The sequence below is a fragment of the Mesoplodon bidens genome, assembly GCF_964165515.1.
Source record: "Mesoplodon bidens genome assembly, chromosome: 18".
NCBI lineage: Eukaryota > Metazoa > Chordata > Mammalia > Artiodactyla > Ziphiidae > Mesoplodon > Mesoplodon bidens.
Window position 1 is genome coordinate 49747849 of NC_138175.1, and position 21360 is coordinate 49769208.

A 21360-nucleotide genomic window follows, 5' to 3' on the forward strand; every position below is an offset into this window, starting at 1 on the left:
TATTCCCTCAACAACTAGTTTGCCTACAGGCCATTTGCTGTGTGCCAAGGACTCAGTAGTGATGGAAATAGCCCAACCCCTGCCTCCTGGGGCTCCCGCCCAGCACGGGAAACACACCCATCAAACACACGGATGACCCAGAGTAGTCAAAGCCATAATGGGGAAGGAGCAGGCAGAGTGATCAGGGCTGGGATGCAAAGCCCAGAGGGAGCATCTGACTCAGCCAGGAGAATCAGGGAAGGCTTCCTGGAGAAGGAAACATCTGAGCTATGACCTAAATGATGAGTAGGGTGCAGTGGGTAAAGGTGACTTAGCAAAGGGAACATTACATAAAGACCGACAGGTGAAAGGATAGTTTGTTTTTTTTTCTTCACTTTCATGGGATGAAACGTGCCCTCTGTTGCTGGGGACACAGCCATGACCAGGACAGCCCTGGCTCTGCCCTCATGGAGCTCCCAGTCTGTCAGGACATAGATCCATCACCAGTGATGACCCACGATGTTCAGGAATGGGACAGGAGGGCTCAAAGGGGGGTACTTGATCCAGCTGAGGGAGTCTGGAAGGGCTTCCTGAAGGAGGGGACATCCCAATTAAGACGCGAAGAATAAGAAGCTAGGTGGTTAAGGGAAGGGCAGAGGGAATAACATATGTCATGGCCTGGAGGGCAATAGCCCAGTCAGGTCCAAAAGGGTGGAAGCAGGCGGGCCCACAAACTGAAAAAACAAAATTGCCATAAGACTAAAGGACGCATGCCTCCCCACACCCCCGCCCCTCCCAGCCATGACCTTGGGGTTGAAGGTCTCCATTCCTAAAGGGTAGAACAGCTAAAGGATGCATGGTCTCCGAAGTACCCGTAACTCAGATGTCCTGCCTAGGGGTCGAGGGGTCCCGTACGCCTGTGCTGGGAACCTCAGCAGTAACCACTGTTTTTCCTCCAAGTTTAATTCGGTATCACAGGAGCACCAATAAATAGTTCCTTCCCGCCCCCGTAACCTTCCTCCCACCCGGGGCAGAGCCTCAGCGGCTGGCTTCCCGTCCGGGGAAGACACCTACAGCCCAGAACTGCGCAGCTCAGACCTGCCGTGCCCCAGAGCCCACAAAATTCCCGGGAGAGCTCCAAAGGGGCTGGCCCAGGATTTCCAGCAGTGGGCGTGGCTTCGAGGCAGCGCGTGCGGGGCAGAGCCTCGCTGGGAAGTCCCCCTGAGAGGGTCTGTTCACTCAGGGGGCGTGGTTCTCATCCGCCGCTGTCACGATGACGTCCATCCAGATGCGCATGGCTTCTGGGCTTGGCGCCACCATGTAGAAAAGGCGTTCGTAGGTTTTGACACAGAACGTTAGGCGAGGGTTCGGGCTCTGGAATAAGAAGCAGAGTAGAGATGGTTATGAGTCCACCCTAGTTGGAATCCCAGCCTTGCTATTGATAGGCTTTGTGGGGTTGGGCAAGTTATTTAGGCTCCCTGAATGTTTCCCCATCTGTCTTCCTAAATGATGCTACCTACTTCGTTGGGTTATGAGGATTAAATGAATTAACACAGGAAGGCGCTTAGAATTATGGGAGCAAGAGGAATTCAAAAAGAGGACGGACCCATGTCCCAATCCCCCAGCCTACCTTCTCCTATATTAGAAATACAGACATTCAAATTTCCCCTCTCCCCAAAATCTAGGTTCCCCCTGGTTTGTAACTGGGAAAAACCTAGTGTCTACAACCTATTTATTGAGTACCTACTTGCCAACCCTGAATTAGGTAAATCCTTTATGTCCATTATCTGCTTCTAACCTTCTCAACTCTGAAGAAATGGGCTGAAGAGTGCCGATTCTGCAGGTGAGAAAACTAAGGCTGGAGAACCGAAGTCACTTTCCTGATGTCCCACAGCTTGGATTCCAGCCTAAGCTCTAAAAAGCCACAGTTGCTCTCCAGAGCTTTCTAAACATTGTATCAGTTTCTGGCACTGCACTTTTATTTTTATAAAAGTTCCAATTCCTGCGTGCTCTGGGGAAAAATAAATATGATATGACACCATGGGGCCCCTCACCATTTGGCAATCATGGGCAGATGCTAACGAATGATCGTCTCCTTTAGATGCTCCCAGGCTGCCTCAGTCCTCACCCTGCCCAATTCAGACATTTATTCTCAACTTGGCATCTGCGTTTGCCAAATTTCTGCTCTAAAACTTTTGTTCCAAGAAAAATATCAGTGGGCTGAGAGCCAGAGACTAAGCTCTTAATTTTTGGTCCCTGCAGTGAAATGATCTGTTGGTTTCCTGTGCTGGATGGAGTACCACTGGATGGAGTAGGGGCTGTGGGTGGCCTTTCCCAGGGATAAGATCAGGCTTGACAGCTGGGGCTCCAACCAGGAGGGCAGAGCAGCACCAAGCAGGGGCTTCACCTTGAAGGCACAGCGTAAGTGGTCGTAGTAGACTTCCTCAATGGCCTGGAAGTAGATGACGCCTTTGAGCTTGGTCTCTTCTTTGTCTGATGGAGGGAGGTGAGGGAGAAACAGAGCCAGTGAGAGGTGTGTATGGTGGGGGGAGCAGGGGAGTCACTGGGCCCAAGTCCCGAGACTGGGGTTGGGGTGAGGAACATGGTGACAGAGTCTGTGGGTCCCTAAAGTACCGTGGTTGGGAGGTGAGTGCATGTTGACGGGAGACTAGGTGGGAGACTGGTGTGGTGACTGGACGAGACCGGAGAATGAGGTCTGGGGAGCTGGAATCCTAGGTGCCCTAGTGCCTTGGCCCCTGAGAAGGGCAGGGACTCAAGGAGAGACTCAGCATCATTGATTCTCCTAGAGAGGAAGGAGGAGGGGCCTGGAACCCTAGATTTGGGGGCTGGGCACTGACAATGCTCCTCTAGGGTATCTTAGGAAAATGGGGTCTGGGGATCCAGAGTGGTACAAAACTGTTACCCATGTTACTGAGGAGGGCTGGGTCACTAAAGGGGAAAGGGGCTGGGGATCCAGACTCGTGGGCCTAAGAGAGAAGGGGGCTGAGGGTGGGACTCCTAGGTTTCTGGGGTGAAAGTCTGTTGTGGTTTCTTCCAGGGTCCTGGGGGCCCGGGTCCCAAGGCAGCCAGGGTGGGCTTACCCGTGTAGTAGGCCAGGCGGCGGGCCTGGCGGTCAAAGCAGAACCACCGCTTCTTCCAGGTCTTGATGCGGCCCCCCATCTTCACCAGGGGTCCGTGGCAGTGGCCCCCGGACACCCGTATGTGCGGGCAGCTCGCCGGGTTGTGGCCCCAGCCTTCCAGGTGTTGCCGGAGATCCAAGACCGGAGGGCCAGGAGGGCGGGATGGGGCTGTGGGCGGGGCCTGGGAAAGCAAGAGAAGGGGGCAGTGGCTTCATGGGGGCGGGGCCAGGTCCTGCAGCCTGGACGCCCCCCCCCCCCCACGAGGGGTGCTGGTCAGAGTAGCTCAAGTGTAAGGCCCGGCACAGCCTTTCATTAACAATGAGGATCAAGATAATATTTCCAACAGCTAAAGTGATTAACTGACACTCTTCCCGGGGCTTTACCAGCATCCATTCCTTGACTCCCCACGGCCACCCTTGGGTCAGGGCTACTAGGAGCCCCATTTTTCAGATGAGCACACTGAAGTACAGAGAGAGAAAATAATCCACCCGAGGTCACACAGAGCTTCTAAGTGGCAGAGCTGGGTGGCAAACTCAGGTCTTCCTGACCCTAGTGCTTACCCTGAAACACCTGAGATGTGTTAGAGAAGTGATGGACCCCGGTGGGACCCTCATCTACTGTCTCTGTAAAACAGGGACCAGACAGTGAGTGATCAATAAATGAGAGCACTGTCTCCACTATTATTATTATTGTTATTGATATTACTCTTGTTGTGATGAAATTACTGATTATTACCTGTGCTAACAAAACATTTTATAGGTATAATCTCTGTGTCCCCTCAAACCCTCTTCAAGGGGTAAGTACATCATTGTCCCCATTTTACAGATGTGGAAACCAAGAGTCCGAGAGGTTAAGTCACTAGGCCCAAGTCACACAGCCAGAGCTGACAAGCCAGGACTCCCCAGGCAGAGTGTCATCTCAGGAGGCCATAAAGGGGAGAAGAATGAAGGTGATCAAAGTGTCTACTGTTACAAGGCCTCGCCTGATCACACCTATGCTTCCCAAATGATCCCTGCAAAGAACAGTATGACCCCTGTGGTCAAACTGAGGCCTCAGACTTCAGCATGCAAGGGGACCCCCTAGGGATTTTGTTAAAATGCAGCCTGGGATTCAGTCATTCCGGGGTGGGGGTCTGGGGTGAGGGTGAGGTTCTGCACGTCTAACAAGCTCCCAGGGAACAGAGACGCCAATGCTGCTGGTCCATAGACCACACTCTGAGTATCAAGGGCTGAAAACACTGAAGCAAGGCCAAAGCAAGAATGGATGAGAAACAGAGGTGAGACTCATTGGATGGAGACAGGGGAGAATGAGGAGGAGGGGAAATGGGGAAGAGCGGGGGAATGCACAGGAGGGGAGGGGGTGCTTAAAAGGGCACCCACTGGGTCATCTCACCAAATCCACGCGGTAACACTACTGATCACCACGTATGGAAGGTCCCACTCTGTGGCCGGCACTGTGCCAAGTGATCACCTTGTTGCCTCTCCAAGACAACCCATTATTGCCCCCATTTGACAGACGAGGAAACTGAGACTTCTAGAGAGGAAGTGACTCACCAAGGTCACCCAGGTAGGATGTGGTGGAGCCGGGCCCCAATCCAGGACAGCAGGGATGGGCTTGGGACTGTTAGCTCCCCCACTGCCCACCCGTGTCACCTCCATGGAACGCCTGCCCCTCTCGGAGCCTCAGTTTCCCTACACTGAAACTCAGCGGTTATCACAGCACCCTCCACATGGGGCCGTTTCATGGATGAGCTCGCTGCTGTCAGGCTCCCTGACCTGGTGATTCCACTTCCAGGTGCGAATCCCGGAGACACACTTGCTCACGGGCACAAGAAGGCAGCTTGAGCTGTAAGGGGGTGGGGTGGGGGGGACAGTGCAGTCAACAGGGAACCGTTTAATAAATGATGATGCTACACAGCAGGAGGGCTTCATTTTTAGAGGCAGAGCTTATGCCTGACAACCAGGAGGCTCCACTGCCCTTCCCAATTTATTGTATTCCCGAAGGCTCCACTGCCCTTCCCAATTTATTGTATTCCCGAAGGCTCCACTGCCCTTCCCAATTTATTGTATTCCCGAAGGCTCCACTGCCCTTCCCAATTTATTTTATTCCCGAACTCTTATCAGCATCTGACGTGCTACTTATCTTACTTATTGACGCTGCTTTTTGTCTCTCTCCCCTTCTAAACGCCAGCTTCTCCAAGGGCAGAGATTGTCACTTTGGTCACTGCTATATAATCCAGGGCCTACCACACAGTAGGTCCTCTGTAAATACTGGGTTGAAATGAGTAAGAAAAGGCCAAATGGTTGAGAGAACCAAAAGCAGGTTGGGAATGATGTGCTCGATTACAAGGAAAATAAATTCACCAAATATGGTTTGATCGGTGTATGTAGGAAAGTATTAAAAAAAAAGATTTGAACGCTTCTCTGCGATAGAAAACACCTGCACTTCCGGAGGTAAGCTGAGGGGAACTTCACTTTCCCCAATTCTGAAGTGTTTGTTATAACAAAAAGTATTCATGTTCTTAGTGTAGGTAGAAATAAAATTTTAATAAGGAGCTGTCAGCTAAATCCAGAGTGTGAGAAACTCTACAGGATAAGTGACTTTTCCCACAAGTTAATGGCATTTTTTAAAGCAGGAAGGGAGGACTCTATCTCAGGGATTTAAAAGACGTTTTAACTAAATGCAGGGTGCATGCTTTGTTTGGATCCAGATTCAAATAACCAGCTATAAAAAGACATTTTGGAGACAATTAGGGAAATGTGAATACGGATCATGTATCAGAAAGCTGCAGAATTATTAATAATCTCATAAACTATGACAGTGGAATTTTTGTTATGTTAAAAAAAAACTTATCTATTGGAGATACATAGTGAGATATGGATGAAATGGTACAATGTCTGGAATCTGCTTTAAAATATTCCACTGCAGAGTGGGAATTAGGTGAGGATTCAGTACAACAAAGTTGGTAGGTAAAACAAGATTCAATATTGATGATCACTAGAGCTGCATGGTGGGTGGGTACATGGAGGTTTATTACCTTTGAATATGCTTGAATATTTCTATAATCAGAAGTTTTTTAAAAGAATCAAATAAATAAAACAAAAATTCAAGTAATATTTCAAAGCCCCAGCACGTGGTTACCCTCATTCTGCAGCACCTGCTGACTCTCTGACACCGGCACCCACTTACAGAAGAGGGAACCCAGGCACAGAGCATGGAGCCTGTCCCCCGAGGACATGCCATGAATACAGGCGACCCTGATGGGAACAGGAACTAGGCCTTTCGAGTTCCCCTTCCGCTTGCCAAGCCCAGGATACTTTCCTGAGCCGTTGGAGGAGCCGATAGGGTGAGATAAGACAGGGCAGAGGCCAGGGGGGCAAGACAGACCAGGGGAGTAGTGGTGGGGGAGGGTTAGGGGCGGGACTGACCATGATGGCAGGTACAGGCGGGTCTGAGGCACCTTCCGTGGTCCTTCTTGTCCCTTCCTGTGAGTGCAGAAAGAAAGCATCAACGGGAATGCTAACCAATAATAAGTGGGGAAAACGTACTGGGTTCCTGGGTCCTGAGGGAGGAGGGGTCAGGGGGTCTGGATCCTGGGTCTGAGGGGGGAGGGGCCGGGGGTCTGGATCCTGGGTCTGAGGGGGGAGGGGCGGGGGGTCTGGATCCTGGGTCTGAGGGGGGAGGGGCCGGGGACCTGGATCCTGGGTCTGAAGGGGGAGGGGCCGGGGGCCTGGATGCTGGGGCTAAGGGAGGAGGGAGGGGCTGAGGGAGGAGGGAGGGGCTGCCGTCTCACCCTGGCCTGGAGCAGCCGCTCCCTCTCTGCCACAGCCTGCCGCAGGAGCTGTTCCATTCGGGCGATGTCCGGGTAGAGGGCTCCACAACTGGGAGCAGAGAACAGAGACGGCACAGGTTACAGCAGCCCGACCTCTTCCCACCATCTCCCCACCTTCTCCCTGATGTCTCACCTATTTCTTGGGCCACAGTTCAGCAGTTGATAGAGGGGGTGTCTCCCGGAGTCTCTGGCTGAGGGCGGGAGGGCCGAGGCCTCCAGGGCTCCTGCGGGGAGAAGGGCTGGAGGGCTGGGATGCTCCCTTGTCTAAGCCCCTCCACCTCTCCCCCAACAGAGGCATCCAGGTTCCTCCATCCTGTGCTGCAGGAGGGTGGTTAATGGGGGAAGAGCCTACGCAGGGGAGGGGTACGTACTCACCGGTACAATAGAAGGACAGAGGCCGGGGGGATCCCCTCTGGCTCACTCTCTCTCCCCTCTTCCGGGGCAGGCTTCCAGTCCTCTGGAGGCCAATGGAGCCCTGAAAACACACAAAGCCCCCGCACACAGGAAAAGATGCTCAGTCTCCACCATGAAGTTGGAGAACCGCCAAGTAAAACCACTATCTCACTGGCACAGATCAAAAAGCCACTGTAAACGTGATGCTGAGTGAAAGCAGCCAGTCACAAAGGGCCACACAGTGTAACATCCAGAATGGGCAGGTCCAGGGAGACAGGAAGTGGGTTAGCGGTTTCCAGGGCCTGGGAGGAGGGGAATTGAGGGGTGATGGCTAAAGGGTATGAGGTTTCTTTAGGGATAATGAATATGTTCTAAAATTGATTGTGGTGATTGCACAACTCAGTGACTATACTAAAAACCCCTGAATTGTACGCTTTAAACGGGTGAATTGTAGCACAGGTGAACTATATATCTTGATAAAACTGTTAAAAAAAACCCCAAAAGCCCGCAGTGTTGGTGGGAGTGTGCGAAACCCAGGTGCGCTCCCACAATGCTGGGGGCCATTTTATTGGAACAACCGTTATGGAGCCCAGTTTGGCTCTTTTTTTAAAGTCAATGAAAAAAAAAAGAAAAAGAAAAAGAAAAACAAACAAAAACAGAAAAAAAAATCAAAATGACAAATGCATAGGTACCTTTGAGCCCCAATTCCACTTTTAGGGCTATATCTGTGGAGACACTCAGACGTGCAAAATGACCTGATTGCAAGGTTAATCCCCACAGATGCCCAGAGACCACCTAAGTGCCCATCAAAAGGAGGCAGGGATAAACTAGGGATCATCTGCATGGAGGAAAACTCCAAAGCGCATGAAAAGGAGGAGGATGCTGTTTATATCAGACAGAATAACATCCAAGATAAAAGCAAGTATGGAACAGTGCAAAGAGAATACCACCTACGCATAAAAAGAGGGGGAAAGTGTATACATGACTGTTTAAATACAGAGGATCTCTGGGAAGATGGGAGACACTAGTAACCCTGGCCACCCCTGGGAGGTGAACTGTGTGGATGAAAACAATGGTGGGAAAGGTCTTGTCTCTGAATATCCTCCCATGACCTTTGAGCTTGGAATAAAAGGAATATTAGTTTAAAAAGTAATAATAATAAACATGATAACCAAATGCAACCTGTGTTCCTAGATCAGAAAAAAAATTTTTTTTTCTTTTTTTGTTTTTTGCTTAAAAGAAAAACATTTGTGGGACAACTGGCAAAAATATGAATCACATCTGTGGACTTGAATAACGTTGTCTCAATGGTAGCTTCCTGAATGAATGTGATTGCTGTACTGTTGTTATGTACGAGAATGGCCTTGACCTTAGGTAATAAAAGTAGAAGTATTTAGGGGTAAAGGGGAATCATGCTTCAGAAAAGAATAAACTGTGTGTGTGTATGTGGGTGGGTGTGTACAGAGAGAGAATAAGAAAGCAAATGTCAAATGTGGTAAAATGTTAATCACAGAATCTGGGTGACAGGTATGCAGGAATTCTTTTTACTATTCCTGCAATTTCTGTAAGTCTTAAATCATTTCAAAATAAAAAAACTACCAAAAAATGAAAACAAAATTATTTGAGAGTAATAAAGACAGAAAACTGAAATCATCTCTTAAAGAAAAAAACAGCAAAAACTCTGCCTGGATAATAAAAATAAATACCTTGCATAATTTGAACACCAGTAGGGATACTCACTGCTCAAATATACGTAACCACAAGTTAATAATAATACTAAAATAAAAATTGAATTGGTCACCTTGGAGGATGCAGGAGAACCAACTCTATTCTGAAGACAGGAGAATGAAGTGAAACCATCAAGCATTTTCCCTGCATTTCTTACAAAAACCATATCCTTGGGTAACCAAATAAGTCCCTCTTTTTTTTTTTTCTTTGGCTGCACCACCCGGCATGTGGGATCTCAGTTCCCCTCCAGTAGAAGCTCGGAGTCCTAACCACTGGACCGCCAGGGACCCCCTGGATGTGATTTTCTAGTTCGTATTATTTTAAAACGTTTTTAGAATAGTGACCAATATTTATCAAGTGCCTAACAGTGTACTTGGCCCTCGGCAGACCCACTTAAGCTTATAAAAGCCCTGGGAGTCGGGAAAGTTTCCCTCTGCTTCACAAAGAGGAAACCGAGTCCCAAGTTCCTGTGGTTCTTCACTCTTTCCTTCCTTCAACTGATATTCCCAGCACTCCCCAGCTGAGAGACCTTAGATTGTTGGCACTGAGGGAAAAGATGGGTAAGAGAAACCAAAGCCTTGTCACCACGGCGCTGACATTGTAGGAACTGAATGAGCCATCGTACAAATAAGTGTATCATCAGAAATTGCTGTGAGTGAAGAGTGTGTTATAAAAGGGTGATATAAAAAAGGATCACCTTCCAACTGGAAGATCAGGAACAGCCTTCTGAACGCTGAACCTAAGGCCCAAAAGATAAGAGCTGGCCAGGGGAAATTCCCTGAGAGTCCAGCGGTTAGGACTCCGGGCTTTCATTGCCAAGGGCCTGGCTTCGATCCCTAGTCAGGGAACTAAGATCTCACGAGCCCTGTGGCAGGGCCACACAAAAAAAAAGTTGGCCAGGGGAGACTGAGGGGAAGGGTGTTCCAGGTGGCAGGATCAGCAAGTGCAAAGGCCCTGAGGGAGGAACAAGTATGGAGTGCTGGTGGGTCAGTGCTCCTGCAGCTGAGCAGTCAGTACAGGGAGGGGGATGGCGAGAGGTGGGCAGGGGTCAGACCACACAGGGACTTGTGGGCCATGGTGAGGAGACTGGGGGAATCATGGAAGGCTTTTGGTGGGAAGAACTGAAGTAGGAGGGATGAAGATCACTCTGGCTGTTGTTTGGGGAATAAATTATTGGGAGACAAGAACTAAAATAGAGAAAATCAGTGAGGAGGCTGGTATAGGGTCACTAAAACCAGAAATGAGGGTGGGAGTGGGTGGAATAAGAATGATAATAATTACAATAATACCAATCAATATAACTCTAATCAGAGTAACAGGTGCCCACATTACTGAGCACCTGTTATGTGCCAGGCATCACACTACGAGTTTTAATGCCTTAACCAATGAATGCTGTTATTATTCCCATTTTGCAGCTAAGTAAATTGAGGCACAGAGCTGTGTCTAAGGTCAGCCAGCTAGGAAGTAGCAGAACAGGTACTGGAACCCAAGGTACTCTTAGTCATCACATGATCCTGGCAAGAAGGTATAGAATTTGAGAAGGATTTAATAGGACTTGGAGGGAGAGACAGGAAGGGGCAAGGAGGAGTCATTTGTTAATCCCTGCATTCATTTATCCACTTGTTTACTGTTTATCTGGCTGAGTAAATAAACACTCCCTGGGCTCCTCGTGTATCCCGAGGTCCCTGGTCGCTCCCTCTGAGCTGGAGCTAACCAGTCACCCACTTAGGTTCTGAAGGATCCCTGAGAAATCCTCATCTCCCGAAAGGCACAGGCTGTGGAAACAGGCAGCCTGGCTTCAAACCTAGCTCTGCTGCTTAGCTGGGTGTGTGACTCTGGTAAGTCACGGCTCTTCTCAGGGAGATTCTCCCTCTGTAAAGTGAGCAACGTCCTGCTGCCCTGCCATGGCTGATGCGAGGATTCAATAAGTGACCTCATGCAAAACACACAAAAGAGTGCCCAGCACGGCCACCAGCATCCAGGGGTCAGTGTCTGGCTCCCAGGTGACACCCAGGTGCAAGGTGGGTATGGGATCCACGCCGGTGGGTACAGGGTCCACCTGGCCTTAGAAGTTCCATGTACACAGGAGTCAATGACTCAGGTAACACCTCTATAGGAATGGACCCAGCTTCCCACCAAGTATTTATAGATATGCAATTTACTTATAAGGGTCATATTTACCCTAAGTCACGTTGCCTGGCAACACAGCTGACAATCCACCTTTATCAAGCTTCCAGCTAGAAAGTTACAAAAGCACTGCTAACCCTTTACCCAGATAATAATAGGACCTACTTCTGTAGGTTCTTCTGAGCAAAAAATAAAATTATATATACATAAAATTTCATGAATATGTAATGTATATTATTGAATTGTATATCCATGAAACAATAATTATATAATATATTATTAGTATACAATAATATAATATACATTAGGTTGAAGCACTTCAAACTGTCAGTATTTGACGGTTTCTCACCTCCAAATAATAGCAACTTCATGTGGCTCAAAGGCATAAGATGGCTTTGAGCAGACCCTGGCCTACATTAAGCTCTTAAGATTAATATTAATATGAATATTGTTAATATTCATTAATAAGATAATGTTGCATATTATATTAGACAATATAAACAATTAAATATTATGACAATATAATTAATTAGATAATAATTGATATTAATTTGTTATTATTATTGTGGGTACAAAGACACACATACATGGATCTTCATAACAGCATTGCTTAAACTGCAAAAAAGCTCCAATCACTATCCTCAGAGGGGGGGCTGGCTCAGTGCCTCCGCACAGTAGAACTGTGTGCCACACAGGAGCTCAGAGTGGTTCAGAGCATAGGCTCTGAAAACAGAGTGCCTGGGTTCAAATCCCAGCTCTGCCACATACTAGCTGGTTAAGAAACTTCCCCTTTCTGCCTCAGTTTCTTCATCTATAAAATGGAAAGAAGAACCCAACTTGTAGAGTTGTTGCAAAGACTAAATGAGTGAATCCACGTGAGGCATTTGAAACAGTGCCTGGCACGCTATGAAGACTCCACAAATGTTAACTGTCATTATGATTGTTATTGTTTATATCATAATTACAGATCCACTGAAAAGGAAGCGGCAGCTCTAAATGTATCAGTGGAAAACAATCTCCACAACAGAGTCTTAAGCTAGAAAATAAAAGCCAACTAGTAGCTAATAGACATGTTTCTGAAAAAAACATTTACAGATAGAACAAGAGCTCCCAATTTCTAAGCGCTGGCCCTCTATCCACACGACTGAAACAAAACTCTTTTCATTGACTATTCACCCCTACCTCACACATAGCACTCTGCCACTGTCTACTCTATTTCATTTTAAAAGTTGGTAGCCAAACTTCCTTGGTGGTCCAGTGGGTGACACACTCCACACTCCCAATGCTGGGGGCCCAGGTTCCATCCCTGGGTTCCATCCCTGGTCGGGGAACTAGATCCTGTAGGCTGCAACTAAGAGTCCGCATGCCACAACTAAAAAAGATCCCACATTCTGCAACAAAGATCCCGCGGGCCGCAACTAAGACCCGGTGCAGCCAAAATAAATAAATAAATATTAAAAAAAGAAAAGTTGGTAGCAACATACTTAATAAATGTTTTAACCCATTAATAAGCTGGGATCCCCGGCTTTAAGAAGATCTGGAAGAAAGGATATTCAAGAAAAAAGTAGCTGCCCTGCTTTTGGGGAGGGAGCCAGGGGCCAGTGGGGTGGGGAGAGGAGGCCTTCTTATCAATATGCCCTGTTGGGTGGCTTTTAAAATTTACACCTGGGTGGGCACAGCCCCATTTCTCCAGGGGAGGGGTGGGGTGTTAGGCATAAGAAAGAAAACGAATAATAAAGCTGGAGGCTGATAAACATTAATACCACTTGATCAGCCTTCCCTCTCCCCCAGGCCCACTGCAGAGAAAGCCACAGTTACCAGCGAGACCCGGGGAGAGCCGTGGTGACGAGGCATTGGGGGGGCACCTGGAGGGAGCTGTGAACGGAGAAGAGGCAGGAAGAGGTGGCGGCCGCAGCGTGAGCAGTGGGGTCCTGGAGAACCAGCAACTGGTGGTCTGTCTTCTGGGTGAACAGGAGCTGCATGAGAACAGGTGGGGTGGCTCGCCGCTGGAAGGATGCTCTGGCCCGTGCCTCCAGAGCCAGCCCATTTCTTGGATGGAAAAACAAAGGCTCAAGGTCCCAAGAGAGCTGAAATGTGGTCTCAGGGAGGGAGGACTATGGGCAGAAATGGCTGGTTCCCTGAGGAGGAGGACCTGGAGGTTGGACCTCCTGGGTCCCAGGGGGAAAAGGGATTAGGGGTTGAGAATCGTGGATCCCAAGGGAGAAGGGGGCAGGGGGCCTGGACTCCCGGGTCTGAGGGAGGAGGGGGGTGACAGGCACATGAAATCCCCATACCTTGGTGAGGGCCTGGTTGGGCTCAGAGAAGTCCCTGCCAGGGTTTCCCTGAAGGCAATTGAGCTTGAGCAGCCTGCTCCGTTCCTACAGGGGAGCAAGACATCAACGGCCGCCGCACCTCAGGGTCACAAAGGGCCATCCCAGCAGCTCTCCCTGATGCCAGGAGACATCTGGGGTGCAGGGAGGCAATGGGATGCCCCAGGGGGAAGTGAGGAAAGTAGGACAGGTGCCTGGGGTGAACTTACCTGGGTCAGGGCCTGAAGGGCCTCCTCCTTCTTCTGGCTCAGCTCCCGGCTCTCAGCTGCCATCTGCTCCCCCAGTGACTTGAGCTGCTCCTCCAAGACCTGGATCCGGCGCTGCAGGGCAACCCCAGAGCCCTGGTTACTCAGCTGCCCCAGGGTCCCTGGGCTGGTTCCCACAGAATCAGGTCCTCCTTGAGAGCTTGGGGCTTGCTCCACCCCATGACAGAGACCCTGGCATTGGGGTGCCTGGGAGGGGGTGGGGGACTTCGAGTTAACCTCCGTGGTGTCCTCCTCCCCTTTGCGGGGTCCAGAGAGACTTGAAGTGAGTTGGAGGGATGGAGGATCCAAAATCCAGAGACCGAGGAAGACGGAGACCCAGAGAAAGTCACCGTTGCCAAGAACAGAGAGAGAAAGAAAGGGAAAGACAGAGACAAACCAGAAGAGATACAGAAAAGAAGAACCAAGACAGACCCCAAAAGACAGAGATGCAGGGACAAGACAGAAACAGAACAGAAACAGACAGAAGCCGTGAGACAGAAATGGGAAAAGAGACAGTGACAGGAAGAAGATCCAGAAATAGAGGCGGGAAAAGGAGACCCACATTAGAACTTTCTCATCCAAAACCCTGGGAACCTTTGTATTAAATACAGTCAAAATGTCGCTTTCTCCAGTGGGACTTGTCAGACCCTTGAATGTGAAGCCCCCAGAAAGGACTAGTGAGGCATCATTTGGGATGAGGACTTGAGAGGCAGGGAGCCTAGTGGCGGAGACCTAGTGGGTTCAGATCCCAGCGCTGTCCTTTATGAACTAAGTGACCTTGGAAAAGATTACTTGAGCACCTTGACCTTGAGTTTCTTCACTTATAAAATAGGAAAAAATATTAAGACATGTCTCCCAGGATTGTTGTAAGGATTCAATGACTCAATACGCGTGAAACATTTAGGATCGTGCCCAGCACATGGTAGATGCTCAATAAATGTCAGCAACTGTCATTACTACTTTGAAGTACGTGACACAGGGAAGACACGAGAACAAAGGAGGAAGCAGAGAAGACAGAGGGCAACGGCGAGGGAGGCAGGGCTAGCCCAGCCCGACTCACCCTGTGCTGCATCACGCTGGCCTGGAGCTCCTGGACCTTGGGGTCCAGTGCCCGGGCCCTGGGACTGTCCCAATCCTCCTCCTCCCACTGGCTCTCCCGCTCCAGCTGCCGGAATTCCAGGTCCTCGTAGGCATGCTGGGCCACATCCAGCTGTTCCCTCATCTGTGGGGGAAACACAAAAAGGCTGGAGGCCTGGACCCCTAGGAACCAGGAGGGTAGTGGGCTGGGGCCAGGAATCCTGGGCAATGAGGGAGGAGGGGGCTGAGGATCTAGATTCCAGAGTCCTGGGGGTTAGGGAGCTGGGGCCCGAGCTACTAGGTGGGTGGGGAAGCAGAGGACTGAGGGCCCGGATGTCTGGGTCCTGAGTGGCCTGGACACCAGGTCCCTGAGTGGGTCCAGCGGACCCTCACCTCCTGCACTCCCTGCAGAAGCCGCTCACGCTGGTCTTCCGGCTGCAAGTCGAGCTGCCCCTGGGCCTCCCGGAGTCTCTGGCGAAGACCCTCCACACGGTCCCGCTCCTGGCTCAGGTGCCTCTGTTCCTGAATGAACAACCAGGCTCTTAGCCTCAGCCTGAGCACAGGGAGGGAAACAGAGGCCAGCGGGGGCCAGGCCAGCCAGATCTCAAATCCCTCCCTGTCTGGGGTGTTGGCTCCATGAGGGCAGGGACCCTGTCTGTCTGGTTCACACTTACACAGGCCCACCCAGGGCAGGTGTCAAGTAAACAGCTGTTTAAGGAATGAATGAGGGGACAGATGAATGGATAAGGAAGATGTGGTGTATTTATACACGATGGAATATTACTCAGCCATTAAAAAATGAAATAACACTATTTGCAGCAACACGAATGGAACTAGAGATTATCATACTAAGTGAAGTAAGTCAGAAAGAGAAAGACAAATACCATATGATATCACTTATATGTGGAATCTAAAATATGACACAAATGAACTAATCTACGAAACAGAAACCGACTCATGGACATAGAGAACAGACTTGTGGTTGCCAGGGTTGGAGATGGGGGAGGGATAGATTGGGAGTTGGAGTTAGCAGATGCAAACTATTATATACAGAATCGATAAAAAACAAGGTCCTACTATATAGCACAAAGAACTATATTCAATATACTGTGATAAACCATAATGGAAAAGAATATGATAAAGAATGTATATATATATATACGTATAACTGAATCACTTTGCTGTACAGCAGAAATTAACACAACATTGTAAATCAACTACATTTCAATTAAATAAGTTAAAAAAAAATGAATGAGGGAATGAATGCAAAACATATCCAGGCTGGGTGATTGATACTGGGGACCCAGAAGGGGGTTTGACCTGGGCCCTGTGCTCCAGCAGGAGACACAGCCAGTTACAGTCTGGGACAATCAGGGCAGTGAAACAGAGACTGTGGGAACCCAGAACACGGGGAGCAACTTCTGCTGGGGTAATCCTAGGCTTCCTGGATGTGAGGATTTTAAGGTGAGCCTCAAAAAAACAGGGAGTATTTGGGAATTCCCTGGCGGTTCAGTGGTTAGGGCCCCATGCTTCATTACAGGGGGCATGGGTTTGACCCCCAGTCAGGGAACTAAAATCCCACATGCTGTGTGGTGTGGCAAGGAAAAAAAAAAACCAAACAAACAGGGAGCATTTAGACTGGTGGAGATAGAGGGGGCTGGAAGGGCATTTTGGATAGAGGGGAACAGCATGGAGCAAATGAATGGAAGTTGAAAAGTACAGGAAGTGCAGGGACAGACTCTGGTCAAGAAGGGAGAAGGTGGGATAGAGGGAAGAGATGGGGGGCACAGGTGGGACATGACAGTGGAAAGGCAGGCAAGGTGCAGCTCACATTCGGTTTGGCCCACCAGGCTGAGGAGCCCTTATCCTGGGGCAATGGGGAGCCATGGAAGGATTGAAAGGATCTAGGTGTGGAATCATCCTTCTGGGAGATAGGCTTGAGGGGTTGAGACCAGCTCCTTCATGAGTTCTCCAAGCAGTGAGAGTGAGGTGATGTCTGAGCAGTGCAAATGTAAAGGAGACAGACTAGAAAGAGAGGTTCAGGGAGCACAAAGAACAGGACATGGTGACCGACAGGCTTGGGGTGAGAGATAAGGAGGCACGCAGAGCGAGGCTCAGGACTCTGACCTGGTGGCCAAAGGGACAGTGAGACAGGGACAGTGTGGAAAAGGGAGTTACTGAGGTCCACTTTGGATAAGGTGAATGAGAAGGGGCCAGACTCCTGAGTCTGAGGGAGGAGGGGCTGGGGGCCTGGACTCCTGGGTTAGAGGGAGGAGGGGCTGGGGGCCTGGACTCCTGGGTTAGAGGGAGGAGGGGCTGGGGGCCTGGACTCCTGGGTTAGAGGGAGGAGGGGCTGGGGTCTGGAATCCCAGGTCCTGGGGGAGGAAGGAGCATCTAGAAACCAGTACCCTAGGAAGCGGGACACGTAGGTCTACATTTTGAGAGAGAAATCAGGGCTGGGAGAAATATAGGCTCTTTGAAGTAAATGAAGACTCAGGACCCAGCCCCAGGAAATTCCAATATATAAGGGCAAAGAGAGAGTTTGATGGAATTACAAAGTTACCATTTTCCAACCTATAGTGCCAACTGGTCCAAGCAATGACCACCAATGGATGTTAAAGCCTTTAGGTAAATAATTATTACGAAGGGATCAGACTGACCTCACTGAGGTTTGGAGGACCAGAGACAATGTCCCCCTGACCCAGCACACAGGAAGCACTACAGCACATCTGAATTTGACCCAGCCTCTACATCTAACCAACCACCTGCTTCCAGGAAGAGAAATGAGATAAAGGACACCCCAGGCATGCAACCGGTCACACACTGACCATGGAACAGAAGACTTGGTTTCTCCAACAAATAGTACAGTAGGCAGGGACCATTAGAGGTGAAACAACACACACAAGGCATTTCACCAACTACAATATACTGGCCTTTGGGGGACCGGATTCAAACAGCCAACTGTTAACTGTTTTTGAGACAATCTCAGACCCATGAAAACTGACTGGAAATGAGACGGTATTAAGAACTTATTAATTCTTCAGGTGTGATAATGATATAGGGATAATGTTTTTGTTTTTGTTTTTTTTGCGGTACGCGGGCCTCTCACTGTTGTGGCCTCTCCCGTTGCAGAGCACAGGCTCCGGACGTGCAGGCCCAGCGGCCATGGCTCACGGGTCCAGCCGCTCCGCAGCATGTGGACCGAGGCACGAACCCATGTCCCCTGCATCGGCAGGCAGACTCTCAACCACTGCGCCACCAGGGAAGCCCAGGATAATGTTTTTTAAAAGGAGTTCTTATCTATAAGATAAGAACTAAAGCATTTACAGGCAATATGATGTCTGGGATTGGCTTTCAAAACTAGGGACAGGGAAGCCAATTGGGGGATAGGAAACAGGAATGGAGGATTAATCCCCGCTGAAGCTGGGGCGCACGCCACCTGGCAGCCCGTCTGACTACTCTATTTTTGTTGGTTTGATGTTTTTCACAATATAACATTTAAAGAGCAAAGAGAGATCGGGCAAAGGAAGATGAACCGGTGAGTCAGGCCCCAAAGTCATGGACAAGGAGGGAGGAGGGAAACAGGAAGAGGCATAGGCCCACTCCCCCCGCCCTGCCCCCAGCCCAGGGATCCCCTTTTGGGGAATGGGGATAACCTCAGGGCCCAGGGCCCAGAAGCACCGCAAGGAATGTCTGTCCAACAAGGAAGAAAACTGAGGAGGAAGATCCAGCAAGGCAAACAGACCTGTTCCCGCTGATCTTGGACGCCCTTTTCTGAGTCCACCTGCTGCCCCAGCAGCTCCCAGAGCTGCTCCTCCTTGCGCCAGACGGCCACTCGCTCCCCAGCCAGTTCACCGCGAAGCAGGGTCACCTCCACCTCCATCTGCGAAGAGAATACAAGGACTGGGACCCAGAGGCCTGGCTCTGAGTAGGAGGGGGCTGGGGGCTCGGTCGCCTGGGTCTGAACGAGGGACCTGTGAATCGTAACTCCTGGATTCGGAGAGAGGATGGAGCTGGGCTCCCGCAGTTGGAAAGGACCGGGAGTCTGGCCTTGCGGGGCTCCCCGAGAGCTGGAGGCAGAATTCCCAAGAGGTCTGCAGCCTAACCTGGATCCTCAGTTCCTTCCTCTGACGCTGTAGCTCCCTCACTCGCTGCTCCATCAAAGCCACGCGAGTCAGTGCCTCCAACTGCTGGGCTTGAGGCCGCCGCCCCGCCCCTCGCACCTCTTCCACAGCCTGAGAGGCTGCGGGTGGCGTGGCCGGGATCTGAACGGAAGGCGAAGCCTCCACCTGCGGTTGAAGAGGGCGTGGTCAATTGGGGAGGACTCGCCCCTGCAGTCACTAAATAGGTCTGTTCTCCATCCCAAACATCCCCTCAGGCGGTCTGAGTCGGCTTTTAACTCTACCACCAAGTTCTTTTAATTCAAGGAGGGGTAGGTGCAGGTCCGGGGACCGCTCGGCCCCGGAAGGTGGCCCAGGGGCTCGCAGTCCGGGGAGGGGCACAGAGCCGACACAAGGATGGTGTTTCTTTTTCATTATCCAGTTCCCATTCTCTTGGCGTCACGTCTTCGAAGGTCCTGCATCTCTTTCTCTCCCCCCGGGTCTCCTTGAGTCTTTCCCCCTTTTCTCTGGGCTTCATCTTCCTGACCCAGTATCTGTCTTCCGTCTCTGAATCGCTATTTCTCTTTCTCCCTCGGAGTATCTCCCCCTCTCAAGGTTTCTCCGTCTCTATTTCTGTTTCTCTGAGCATCTTTGCTTCTGAGTTTTTGTCTGTGTCTCTATCCCCATCTCTCTGAGTCTCTGTCTCTGGTCTTTCAGTGTCTCTAACTCTTTTGGGTCTTTGTCTCTCACTCTCCCTGTCTCTGGGCCTCTGTCTATCTGGTCTTTCTATACCTGTCTCTCTGTGTCTCTGTCACCCGTTTGGGTCTGTCTCTCTGGGTCCCCCCGTGGCTCTCGCCCTCCGGGTCCCTCACCGCATCGCGGCTGCTCTCCGTGCTGCTGCCTTCTCCCACTTCTTCCTCTTCCTCCGTCTGCTGCTCTGCCCCTTGGCCGCTCGGAAGCTCTGCTGGGGCCTCGGGCACCTCCTGCTCGCGGGAGTCCTCGGGGAGCTCCCGGGGCTGGGCGGCCCCTTGAGAAAGGACCTCCGCGTCGCACTCGGGGACCGCGGGCGGCGGGGTCCCCTCGTCCGGGCTGCTCCGTGTCCCCATGGCCTCTGCGGACTCCTGTCGGGTGGGCGGAGCCTGGAGTTCGGGGGCGTGGCCCGGTAGCGTGGGGGCGGGGCCCAGGAGGGTTCAAGGCCCCGCCCGAAAGCTCTGGAGAGCGCTCCAGAGGCGGGGCCTAAGAGTTCAAAGGAGGCGACTGAGCATTCCGGAGGCGCGGCCTGGAGTTTCTAGGGGCGGGGTTCGCTGGCTCCTAGGGCGTCACTCCCCCGGAGGCTTGACCAGAATTTGAGTCCGGGGTCCTAGTCCGCCCCCTACCGGTTTCTCCCTGCTATCCAGGTGTCAAGCCTTGTACTCTCCCAGCAGCCCTGCACGATCCCTTGGACCACTTTAAAGGGACCCCAACACCTTCTCCTTCGCGGACTCAGGAGTCGGGTTCCGCCGCGTCCTCTCTGGAGCCCAGCTCAGCTCCGACCCCACTGTGCAAGGGAGCGGGCCCCCTACCGCCTCAGCGAGGGATCCAGGAGTCGGGGCTCCTGGTCTCCCTCTCTGGACGAACCAGGGGCCTTGAATCCTCGGCTCCTCCCGGAGGTAGATTCCAGAACGCCAGCCCCCTCCACCACCCAAGCCCCGGCCCCCTCACCGGCTCAGGCTTCGGCGCGCTCCCTTCTGCGCTCCGGCGCTGCAGTTTCTGCCCACTAGACAGGTGAGGGAGGAGAGAGAGGCTACTCTGTCCTCCTTCCCAGCAGCCCGGAAGTGGAGGGGGGACAACAGGTCCAACAGCTCTCGAGGGAGGAGGGAGCGACCAGCTTTGCCCCGCCCGCAGCCGCAGCATCCGGCCATCCCGGCCCCACTCTCGGAAAGCCCAGCATGACGACCCCCCAACTCTGCCTCCAGCGCCCCCATTCCTCCCCCCTGGAGGGCCAGGCGCCTTGGTTACCTATGTATAATGTCCAGACCCTGGGAATCCTGAAAGGAAGAGGGGAATGGAGCTAGGGGCCTCTCCCCTCTAATGAGCCCTTTAGAAGGGCCCCGACCGGTTTGGGGAGATGGGCAAGGGGAGGGGGGTGCCCTGAGCTGAGTCAGAGACCCGCCCAGAGACAGGGGGAAGTATGTTCCCCCCACCACCACTTTGCTATGGGTGGAGGGCAGAGGTTAAAAGTCTCAGCCAGACCCTTTCCTCTCTGGGCAAAAACAGGAAAATAACTGGTATGTGAGAAAGGATCACTGGATATCAGGAGCTATGTGTATAAAGTATAAACATTTTACACGCATTAATTTATTTCAGCCTTACAGCAGCCTACAGTAGAGAAAGGGATTACTATCCCCATTTTATAGTTAGGAAACTGAG

The 21360-nt window shown here is 51.1% G+C and overlaps 1 protein-coding gene across 2 annotated transcripts; it reads right to left on the bottom strand.

The window, feature by feature from the left end:
• Positions 1-904: 904 nt before the first annotated feature.
• PHLDB3 (pleckstrin homology like domain family B member 3) lies at positions 905-20750 on the bottom strand. Of its 2 annotated transcripts, none has more exons than XM_081216729.1 (16): positions 20653-20750; positions 19824-20187; positions 18958-19140; positions 18597-18734; positions 15245-15373; positions 14835-14996; positions 13739-13849; positions 13494-13577; positions 13065-13175; positions 7327-7426; positions 7085-7175; positions 6913-7000; positions 6548-6604; positions 3081-3300; positions 2387-2472; positions 905-1353 (listed from the first exon to the last, which is right to left on the bottom strand). In XM_081216729.1, the coding sequence occupies exons 2-16, from the start codon at positions 20055-20057 to the stop codon at positions 1219-1221; spliced, it is 1929 nt and encodes a 642-aa protein (XP_081072855.1). In that variant the 5' UTR covers positions 20058-20187; positions 20653-20750; the 3' UTR covers positions 905-1218. The 2 variants fall into 2 exon arrangements, with proteins under 2 accessions (XP_081072855.1, XP_081072854.1); XM_081216728.1 differs by having other exon boundaries at positions 7085-7190.
• Positions 20751-21360: the final 610 nt, after the last annotated feature.

Bases quoted from the DNA above. Each gene is read 5' to 3' on its own strand.
- PHLDB3 (XM_081216728.1), bottom strand. From the start codon at position 20,057: ATGGGGACACGGAGCAGCCCGGACGAGGGGACCCCGCCGCCCGCGGTC. The intron at 13,850-14,834 runs GTGAGTCGGGCT...GTTGCCCTGCAG, and splicing joins CCAGCGTGATGCAGCACAGG to CGCCGGATCCAGGTCTTGGA. The intron at 13,176-13,493 runs GTATGGGGATTT...GTTCTCATGCAG, and splicing joins CCAACCAGGCCCTCACCAAG to CTCCTGTTCACCCAGAAGAC.